At 55.7% G+C, this 10,718-nt stretch overlaps 1 protein-coding gene across 1 annotated transcript; it reads right to left on the bottom strand.

The window, feature by feature from the left end:
* Positions 1-4,115: 4,115 nt before the first annotated feature.
* On the bottom strand, positions 4,116-7,100 carry NKX2-5 (NK2 homeobox 5). Its single transcript, XM_055421704.2, has 2 exons — positions 6,697-7,100; positions 4,116-5,152 (listed from the first exon to the last, which is right to left on the bottom strand). The coding sequence occupies exons 1-2, from the start codon at positions 7,025-7,027 to the stop codon at positions 4,512-4,514; spliced, it is 972 nt and encodes a 323-aa protein (XP_055277679.2). The 5' UTR covers positions 7,028-7,100; the 3' UTR covers positions 4,116-4,511.
* Positions 7,101-10,718: the final 3,618 nt, after the last annotated feature.

Raw genomic sequence — 10,718 nt, 5'->3', positions numbered from 1 at the left:
GGGAGCACATGGTGGCTCCGAGGAACCAGCCTGCTGGGCCTGCCCACTGCCTACTCCCCTCTGCAGTAAGCTCTCCTGAGAAGCATCAGAGTGGTGCAGGGCGCCGCCAGCCCCCTCCCTGCATCCCGGCTGCTCTGCCTCCCCCACTGTGAGAGCTTGGGTGGGCCACTTCTACATGCCTCAGTTTCCTCTCCTGTCCCAAGTGAGGAACAATCGTGCTTGCCTTGTATGCTTGATAAGTCTGGCGCACAGAAATATTTGCAGAGCTGTTAGCTAATTTTACTACCGTACCTACCCTTCGATCAATCAACAGACATTTTTGTGCCTACTCTTTGAACTGAGGATGAAATGTTTCCTTGCTCTGGGACTCTGGAGTCAGGCTGCCTGGGTTTGAAAACAAGCTCTGACTGTGTGACCTTGAGCAAGTTATTCCTCCTCTCTGGGCCTAAGATGGATTCCTCAGCAGAACTCAGAAATGTAAAAGACGGTTAGATGGGTTTATTTTACAGAGTTAGGACAGCGCTTGTACCACAGTAAGCTCCACAAATGATAAACAAGTGAAATCTAAGCTGCGGGTCCCTTTTTCCAGGAGCCCCATCTAGCAGCGAGGTCAGCAAGACCCAGGGCTAGGTGGATCTGTTGGCTCCCCAGGGGCCAGTGGCCTGAGCTGGGAACACCTCCCAGAGGAGGCGAGGGCCCGGCCAGGACGTGCGAGCCTGCCTAGTAGCTGCGTGGGCTTTCCGGATGATGTCAAGGCGTCAGGTTCGCGGGTCTGCCACAAATTTGTTTAAATAAAAGTATTGAAATGGGTTGCATGGCATCGATTTAAGGGGAAAGCCCTACAAAATAAGATGGGAGGTATTCTGATTAGGAAAAACCTGTGTCTGCTGGCTGGGAGTAACAAGAGGAAGCGAGAGGAGGTCTGGGCCTCCAGCGCGGCGGACAGGGGAGGGGCTTGTGGGTCCAGGTTCTTGTTCCGGGGACCCCCAATCGGGGCTCTCCTCTGCTGGCTTGTGCAGGACGGCGCTGGGCTGAGGGAACCGCGCCCTAGCCTGCGGAGCCAGCTTTTTTCTTTTTAATGTCACTGCTTATCTCTCAATTTTTAACCGCAGGGGGTTGCTATTGTTCAGTCGCTCAGTCCTGTCCAGCTCTTTGCGACCCCATGGACTGCAGCACGCCAGGTTTCCGTGTCCTTTACCGTCTCCCTGAGCTTGCTCAAACTCATGTTCATTGGGTCAGTGAGGCGGGTACTTGTTTAATTTCTTTTTCAAAATATTAGATATAACTACTTCTCTATGTGCACCCTCAGAGCCCTGGACATAGGGAGCTGGCCCGCACCGTCTTTATCTCACGCGCTTTGCCACCTCGGGGGCGCCCGAGGTTTCTCACTTTTCTGTCCTGGTTGAAATTTCTCACTCAGCATGCGTTGTTCATAGGATACACTTGGAAAACAACTCTGCCGATTTCCCTTGGGAAGGGATCGCTATGGGAAGGCAGGCGTCAGTAGTTTAAGATAGTAACGACCCCCTGACCCTCAGCCCTCTGGCTCCCGGACCCCACACCCTCAGCCGGCAAGAGCTGTGTGCTGCTTCCCAGGGCTCCTCGAACTGGTTTGTTCCATAATGAGCCTGGATACCAAGCCTGAGATCCCCACCCCACTGGAGAGAGTGTGGGGGGCCCAGGGCGGACAGCAGGGTCCCCTCATCTTCAGGAGACTGGCTCTCCATTCTCAAACGCTGTCCCCACCCTGCCTTTTGGTATCTGCCTGGTGGGTTTCCCAGCTCTGTGCTTAGGGAATGTATGACCTTGACCATTGCCTTAACCTCGGTCCTCAGCTTCCTGGTTTGCAAATTAAGATGGATTAGATCAGCAAACTCCCCTAAGCATTTAGCCTGTAGGCCTGGCTTTAGGTGAAGCCAGAGCCAGCCAGCCATTCTTATCCCTTTGTGAGAGAGCTTGGAGTCACTCTGCTGGTCCCTGAAGGATGACAGAGGGAGAGGGAGGCATCATAGAAACACCTCGTGGGATAATATGAGAAAGATTTTTTCTCATGTTACTGTTAGCATAATGTAATAGAAAAAAAGGCTGGTTTCCCAGGTGGTGCAGTCAAAAAGAATCCACCTGCCAGTATAGGAGATGCAGGAGACATGGGTTCAATCCCTGGTGGTGTCCCCTGGAGGAGGGGATGGCAACCCACTCCAATATTCTTGCTTGGAGAATTCCAGGGACAGAGGAGCCTGGCGGGCCCCAGTCCACGGGGTCACAAAGAGTCAGGAACGACTGAGCGACTGAGCACACACACAGTGTTACTGTAGATGAGTGTAAGGGGAAAAGGCCCAGAGGTGTGCAGGACCCCAGGAGGTAGTGGACACTGCCGAAGGGCAAGAATGAGGGTGAGCTCCAGGTAGAAGGATCTCCCTGGTTGTGCGAGTTAGGCCACCTGCTGTGGCTAGCCTGGTGGGAAAGGGTTGTCTGAATTAAGTACAGGTCTGGTGGCCGTTTGCAGCCTCTGGGTGCCCTTCCGGGAGATGGGACTGCCGCATGCATCTCAGAGAGGACAGAGAGTGCTGAAGGCGTGAAGTAGGGTTGTAGGCATAGGAGGCAGAGTGCTGAGCTGAACACATCCCCCTCCCACAGCCCTCAGCATGGACCTTACGGCAGGGAGATTAAAGTCTGAGGGCCCAGAGCCCAGCTCTGAGGCAGCATTTCCCCCTTTCCTTACAGAGCTCAGCCCATACACCCTGGCATCCATGTATCACAAGGAGGGTCCAACTTGGCTCTTAGCACTTAGAATCTCCTGGCATCTTCCCCTCTCCCCAAAGGTGGTGGGGTGAGCCTGAGGGGCAAACAGCACTAGGCATTGGCAGAGCTGCTTGGTCCTTGGCTTGACAGCAGGATGGCCCCAGACCAGCGTAAGAGGTTAGGATATTCCAGGAGCAATGTTTTGTCTTCCACCAAGAGCTCTGGGGCCAGGAAACCAGGCCGGTACTTTCCAGGCAAAATTCAGAAAAAAAACTGTATTCCATAGGAACGCAAAACCTCTGACACCCTCCCACTTTCCTCCCTTTTAGAGAATTGAGTGGAGTTGGAGGTAAAGGAGCTGCAGTCAGCCCCTGCGGACTGTCGGACCAGGACTCCAAGCAAGTATTTTTGTTATTCTTATTTTACTGATGGGAAAATAAAACAGGCATACAGCCAGAAACTTCCACAGCGAGCAGGCTTTTAGCCTCACTTTTCTCTTCTGTAAAATCTGCACAGTAGCATTCGTTGGTCAGGGCTAGGACACAATTCGTGAAATACTGAAAAAACTGTCAAGGGGGAGAAGGGTCCCCTGCCCACGTGAATTCGTGGGGCCTGGCCACAGAAGGAGGCGGCCGTGGTCCTTCAGGCACCTCTTTGCGGTCCAGGCTCTGCTCCCCACCCAGCAGAGCAGCGGTGAGGCCAGGCTGCAGGACCTGCACTGCACTTCCATTTGGCCTATCTGAGGATTGCTGGTCTGGGGAATTCTGAGAACCTTGACAAGGGCTTTGGTTCTGGGTTTTTCCATCTATAAAATTGGCTGCAGGCAGCGTTATTCTAAGAAGGATGAGTTCGGGTGCCCTGAAATCTCACAGGACTCAGGTGTGTTTACTCTCCACTTAATGCCCCCTACCTGAAACAGTGCCAGGCACAGTAGAGTTTAAGGAGGTGAGGTTGGAACCTCTGCGCGGGTGTCCTCAGTCTCTGCAGTGAGACCCAAAATCGAGCCTCAGTTCTCCCAGCACTGGCTATTTGTCCCCAGACAAGTCACTAAACCTCTCCAGGCCTCAGTCTGCTAACCTTTAAAACAGAACTTCCCTTTGGCGAGTTACTGAGGATGACATGAGCAACCCCAGAAAGTACCTAACACGGGACCCAGCACAGGAGAGCCTTTATTTATATCAACATCAATGTGCTCAGTGAATACCTATCCCTACAACTCAAGGTCGGCTGCCTCTGCCCTCCAAAATTCAGTTTCTGAAGAATGGCAAGCTTAAAGAAGCACACGGCCGGATCAGCGCACTCTCTTTAATGGAAAGGGGATTCTCATTTCTTACAGAAACAGGTAAAAACATAAATACGGGTGGGGGCGGGGTGGGCGGCAGCCGCAAGGCAGCAAGGGCCCGGGCGCCCGGCCCAGGCTTGGGGAAAGGCGGCCGTTAGGAGGCTGCTGCGCCCGGGCTCCCAGTCCCAATGGGCTGGTGTTCGGCCGGTTAGGGATGCTCCTGGGCACTCGGAGGGCATTCCTGGGGCCATAGCTAGGCACCAGGCTGCCGTTTCACTCACCACAAGCTGCGTAAACCTGGCCACAAACTCTCCCTCTCGGGGGACAAAGGCGCACGGGGCGGGAAAAGCTCCGAAGCCTCCGTGGGAGTGCATGTGACATCCGAGGGGTCGCAGGATCGTGTCGGGAGCCCTCCCTCTCCCCTCTTTAGTCAATGTCCCTCTTGAAAGGTGGGATCGGTCGGAGGCCTCCCAGACCGGTCCCTTCTCTACCAGGCTCGGATGCCGTGCAGCGTGGACACTCCCGAGTTGCCCTGCGGAATCCCAGGGCTCTGCACCGCGTTCAAGTCCCCGACGCCGAAGTTCACGAAGTTGTTGTTGGCGGCGGCCGTGGCCGTCTGCGTCGGAGGCGGCCCGGCCGGGTAAGCAGCGGTGCAGCTGTAGCCGGGGCTGCAAGCCGCGCCCCCGTACCCGGGGTAGGCAGGGTAGGCGTTGTAGCCGTAGGCGTTGAGGCCCACGCCGTAGGCTGGCGCGTAGGGCGCCGAGTCCCCCAGGCAAGGCTTGTCATCGCGCACCAGCACTGGCACCGCGATCCTTCGGGCGGGTGGCGGCGGCGGCGGGGGCAGCCCCACCAGCTCCAGAGTCTGGTCTTGCCGTTGCCGCTTGCACTTGTAGCGCCGGTTCTGGAACCAGATCTTGACCTGCGTGGACGTGAGCTTCAGCACGCTGGCCAGCTGGTCGCGCTCGGGAGCCGACAGGTACCGCTGCTGCTTGAAGCGCCGCTCCAGCTCGTAGACCTGCGCCTGTGAGAAGAGCACGCGCGGCTTCCTCCGCCGTCGCGCGCGGGGCCGCTCGGCGCTGTCCGACTCTGGCTTCTCCAGTTCCACCGCCTTCTGCAGTGCGCACAGCTCTGAGCGGGGAAGAGAAAAGCAGAGAGACACTGTGTCACGGCCACCCAACCCCCCGGAGCTCTCGCCGGGTGATGGGTCCCAGTGGGTGCCACCGCTGTCCCGCCTGGAGCCCCTAGCTTGGTTGCGGCAGACTGTACGGTACACTGGGCTTCCGCTCGACAGCTAGCTTTTGTTGATTGCCTACTATGTGTTGGGCACGACTGTGGGCACTGGGGAACAAGAGAGGTCTCTGCCCTCGGGCAGGTCACATTCTGGTGAGACAGATGGACAGTGACTTAAGGTAGTCGGCAAAGAAAATAACGCTCAGTGATGCGCTGGGGTGAATGAGATTAGGAATACTTTGGTTTGCGAAGTTAAAGAAAGGAGACCTAGGCCTCACCCTAGGGTTGGTCACACTGTCTCAAAATTAGGGCAACCGAAGAAACAGAACGTCAATAGGCAGTTGGTTCGGTGATCTATCGAAGGCTCCGGTTCAAATGCTGCGAGAATTGTGCAGCGCCCAAAAAGCAGTGGATGGGCAGGCGGCCTCGGAACCTGCCTTGAAATCGAATTGAATTCAAATCCGTATGGACCAATTCAAGCCGCAGTGCCCGGGGGCAGCTGTTCGGGACTTTCCCTCTGCTACTAGACAAATCTTTCTAGGCTCACAAGACCCTTTCAGGGCTCACAGCGGCCCTACACCCGCGCCCCCGGCCTCCCCGGGTTCTTGCCGACCCCGCTTTTGGCTACAGTCTTCCCGCCGCGCATTTTCTACTGCCCGGTCAGCCTCCCCCCGACCTCGGAATGTGCACGGGGATACGGCCACCTCCCCCAGCCATCTCTTCCATTGCTCCACGCCTTTCGTCGCGAGACACTTTATAACTATTTCCAGGAAAGACCCTCTAGGCTCTCGCCGCGTGAGGAAATTGTTATGGAAAAATAAAGCTGCTAAAATCATTCTTGAGTCCGGGGTAACCCATTTTTTAAAATTCAAGATCCTTGTTTTCAATGACGCCACTCTCCTGGCACAAAGGAGGAAAGACCCCAGAAACCCCGGGTAAACGGGTAGGCTAGAGAAGGTCTTGGACCTCCTCCAATTGTGCGTGAAAGTACTTCTGGTGTGCAGCAATTTAATTGCAGCGGTTTTGGTCGGATCCTCAAGAAAACCTTTAAAACAATAGAAAGAATCTTTCTCGCTGTGTCCACCACAAACAGATCGCTCAACTTCAACTTCATAACAGATCCAGGAGCAGGGCTGTTGCTCCTGGGGCTTTGTTAGGCCGGAAAAAAAAATATATATATATATATATATATATATGTATTTTTTTTCCCCTTTCTTTCCTATCCTGTTTCTGATAACCACGATCCAGCATTTCCTCTAAACCTCTGACTGGACGCCCGGGGACCCTGGCAACAACCTCACTTCTCACATTCGGAGCCCCCTTTGCTCCACCATCCGCCCAGGCACTCGACTCTTCTATACTCAGGCCAGAGTTTCTCGGCCGCGAGGTTTGGGGACGAAAGCTATCCCAGAGAGGAGAAGGAGCTTGGGTTTCCTCCTCACCTTTCTTATCGGCTCGATGGTCCTTGGCGGGGTCGGGGTCGCCATAGGCACGCGGATAGAAGGCGGGGGCGGCGGAGAAGGCAGGCGCGCACTTGGCAGGCGAGGGAGCGGGGCCCAGCTCTGCGCGGAGCTCGGGGAAGCCGGGCGCCGCGGCCTCCGGCCCCGCGTAGGCCTCGGGCTTGAAGGCGGCCAGCATGCAGGAGGCGGGCGCCAGAGTGGCCTCCAGGCGCGCCGAGAGCTCCCCGGCGGCCAGGCTGCGCTGCTGCTGCTCCAGGTTCAGGATGTCTTTGACCGAGAACGGCGTGGGCGTGAGCGCGGGACTGGGGAACATGGTGGCAGCGCGCGAATCACAGCGCCAGGTGGGCGGCAGAGCGCGGCGCTGCCCACGGCCCCTGGCAGCCTCCCTGCATGGTGCCCGCCGCGCGCCCGCGCACCCGCCTTCCAGCTCGGGATGTGGCCAGGCGGCAGGTAGTGCGGGGCGCAAGGGGCAGGAGAGGCGGGACCAGGCCGGAGGAGGGGGACTCAGCCTGCCATTGGGCCGGGGGCCTCGTTGACAGGAGCGATGAGCACTTTCGTGTCACCTAATATAGTCATACGGCTCAAAAAAAAAAAAAAAAAATCCCGCTGAGCTTTTTAAAGGGGCCGCGACACATTTGGAAGACGCCTTTCTCTCCAGCAGCCTAAGATTCGTCCTTAGCGTTAGCTTGAAAATCCTACTAGGATGCAAGCATTGGAAAGAACGTGATTATTCTCTGAATCCGACCTTTAGGCCGGGTTGGGTGGATCTGGGATTTGAGGAAATGTTCCTCAGCACCTGAAACAGAATAGGGAAGTGAAGGATTGGGTGGGTGGGGCTTCGGGGATGGAGTTATTTCCAGGAGTTTATTTATTACTGATGGTATGGTAGAAGAGTCTGAATAGGAAGAGACGCATTGGGGAAAGAGTTTGCTCTGGGGTGATGGCCGGAGGGAGGCGTTCTGGAGAATTTGGGATTCTGCGCAGCTGGCCCACAGGCCTAGTGGTGGCCTTTCTCCTAGAGGCCAGGCCCTGGGCACTCCTGGAGTGAGTCAAGCTGAAAAGCGAGGGGAGTGGTTGTCGGATGGGGAGCACCGCTGCCAGTAATGCAAGTGACACAAACACAACTCCAGGGGGCGCCAGTCACTGCCAGTCTCCTCCCAGAGAGATGACCCTCCTCCAGAATCCCAGCAGGTCAACTCAGCGACTGGGAATAGAGCTGTCTTCTAGGGAGCTACCTAGCTCAGGGCCCGTCAGTCGTTCTGGCCTTCCTCTCCCCGCCTGCCCTCCCTGCCTAGGCCTTTGTCTGCCTGTCCTCTGCCCCCAGCTCAGGTTTAGGTCTCAGGCAGGAAGGGCTCCTCTGAACCCAGCACCTCCAAGATTTCTTTGGGCCGGCTTCTAGTGGGGTGACCCTGCTGCAGCAGCGGAGGCGGCAGGGGGGCAGGCAAATGCGGGGAGGGCCTGAGGGGGGTGTTAAGTTTTAGCCCAGGGTCAGTAAAGCAGGGGTCTTCTGTCAGACCAGTCTTTGAGGGTTTCAGAACAATCTACCCGCTCAGATCTTGGGCTATCTCTGTGCTAGTCCGCCTCGTCCCTCTGGGTCCCTTGAAAGATCTGATTAAAACTCGTGGGGCAATACGCTCACGCCCAGAAAACTGTAGCAAGGCATTCTATTTTGTGTACAATTTCAGGAGGGGTCCGGGCAGACAGAATGGCCCCAGGTTAAGGTCTCCGCCTTATCCTATCTCTAGCGACGGCGAGGCTTGTCAGGGGGAAAGCGCCGATTTCCCACGACTCAGGCTTCTGCGGGAAGTCCGGGGGAGCGCGCGGACTCTCTGAGAACCGACGCTTGTAGGGCTCGGCTCCTGGCGCAGGACGAGTTGGGAACTGGGGAAGAAGCGTTTGGACCAGAAGAACGGCGCACAGGGCGAAAGGCAGCCTAAGGACAGGGCTCAGGGCCTTAGGCTCCGCACTGCGCGCTCAAGGCGCCCCGCAAGCCTGACGGTGAACCATTGCACAGCGCCACTGGGAAGGGCGCGAGAGGAGTCAAGCGTAGGCCCAACACTGGGACTCTGCCAGCCCCTCATCAGATCCGCACTCCCGGGACCTGTGGCCCCCGGGCTAGGGCAAAGGGGAGCGGAGCCTCGCACAGCGATCGCGGAGTCTGGGAGCGCTCCGACTCGGCTTGCAGGCGCCAGCCGCCAGTGCCAGCGGGGGAGTCCCGCAAGTCTTCCAGCCGGGGACCACGGTCGGCTCTGAGACTGTTAGCTTAGTTTTTCGTAGAGATGACATTTTTCAAATGTGGTGAATTCTCAAGCCCCAGGAGCCCTCCTCATCCGCCCAACTCCCAACCCGTGTTCTCCCTCGACGGATCTACAGATCAGTGGCCTCTCTCCGGCCCTACCTCCATACGGGCTTTCCGCCAATAGTACAGTAATTGCCCTCAACTAACCCAGCTTGGAAATGGCAACCCACTCCGGTGTTCTTGCCTGGAGAATCCCAGGGATGGGGGAGCCTGGTGGGCTTCCGTCTATGGGGTCACACAGAGTCGGACACGACTGAAGTGACTTAGCAGCAGCAGCAGCAACCCAGCTTGGGGGCCCACCTCTCCTTTCAAGAATGTTTTTGGGGAGTGGGAGAGGATGCCTATCGCCGAGGCGGTGACGTCTGGCAAACGAGCCACATCCGATTCAATTAAACGTCTCGCTGAAAAGAACTGGGAGCGAGGGTCCTGGGAGCGCTGTTAAGTGAATGGGCTGGCCGGTCGGCTGGCGATGACAGTTTGAAAGATTAGTGTGAGCCGACGCCTGAAATATTACCGTTTAATGGGGGACATTGAGGCTGCATCCGGGATCTCTGTTTTTAGTTTGTGTGTGTGTGTGTATGTGTGTGTGTTTTAAAAGAAAATTCTGAAAGAAGAGAAAAATTCAGCATGTCCTCTGCAAATCAAGGCGGTGAAGATTTATCACCTATTTTGGGGCATGGAGGGGGTCCCTAGTTTTGTGGGTCAGGTGTCATGAAAAGGAGAGGAAAGAGAACCTTCCATATTTGAACAAAATCAATAACTTTCAACCCCTTACACCCTCTGTGAATCTGGTAATAATTTCTCTTGGGTCTAAAATAGGCCTTAGTGCTGCCAAAGAGGAAAACAGGGCAAAACTGGATAAATACATGCAAAATCCAAACTGAGGTGACCCATGTTGGTCTCTGCAGACAAAGAATAATTTCTAAGAGTAATTGAAGAGTAATTCCTAACTTTTCTTTGCAGTCCTCACAATTTCTGAGTAAAAACATTTTTGTTTTCTTTCAGTGAAGCAGCAGTGGTTGGGGGAGAGGGGGGAGGAGGAGAGAAGGGGGAGGGGGGAGGAGGAGGGGAGAGAGGAAACTTGATTCTCCCCACCAGGGATGCATCTTCCTTCCCAAGGGCGACTGACCCAACCTGGCCGCCTCTCTAAGCCGCACTTTGGCCAAACTAGCAGGACAAACAAACAGCCTTCAGTCCAGAGAAAGGCAGAGACAGGCAGAAAGAAAAAAGGGGGCAGAGAGGAGAGATCGAAAATCTATCCGTCTATTTCCTTGCCTTTTAAAGAGCCGGTGCTTTAAGATGAGCCAAATTCCAGGGTGACTGGAGCGTGTTCTGCGCACATAAAATATTATTAATTGAAAAGCGATCGGAGCGGCCTGAGCCGGCCCCCGCTTTCCTGCAATCAGCACGGCCGGCCACAAAAGGTATATATGATTAATTGAAAGATAAGCTGGAACTATCACCGGGAATGTCATTAATGCGCCAGGGAGACGTCCATTGGAGACAGGCGGCGTTATCCTCGGCTTTATCTTCAACAACGCCTCGCTCTCGGCCCGCGCCGGGGAAACAGATGGGGATTTCTGTCTGGGACGCTCGCCCCGTGTTTATATTTTGGAAAGAATCGCAACTCGTGGGAGTCCCCGGCAGGCCCCCTGATAAATGAACATTAGCACTTTTTCGGACTACTGTATCAACAAAGGGGCTA

The sequence above is a fragment of the Moschus berezovskii genome, chromosome 18, assembly GCF_049115385.1.
Source record: "Moschus berezovskii isolate FMDL1 chromosome 18, NW_MosBer_1.0, whole genome shotgun sequence".
NCBI classification, from domain to species: Eukaryota; Metazoa; Chordata; class Mammalia; order Artiodactyla; family Moschidae; genus Moschus; species Moschus berezovskii.
This window is presented reverse-complemented; position numbering and strand designations above follow the sequence as displayed.

Coding starts and splice junctions, on each gene's coding strand:
- NKX2-5 (XM_055421704.2), bottom strand. CDS start 7,027: ATGTTCCCCAGTCCCGCGCTCACGCCCACGCCGTTCTCGGTCAAAGAC. Junction 5,153..6,696: donor CCATCGAGCCGATAAGAAAG/GTGAGGAGGAAA, acceptor TTCCCCGCTCAG/AGCTGTGCGCACTGCAGAAG.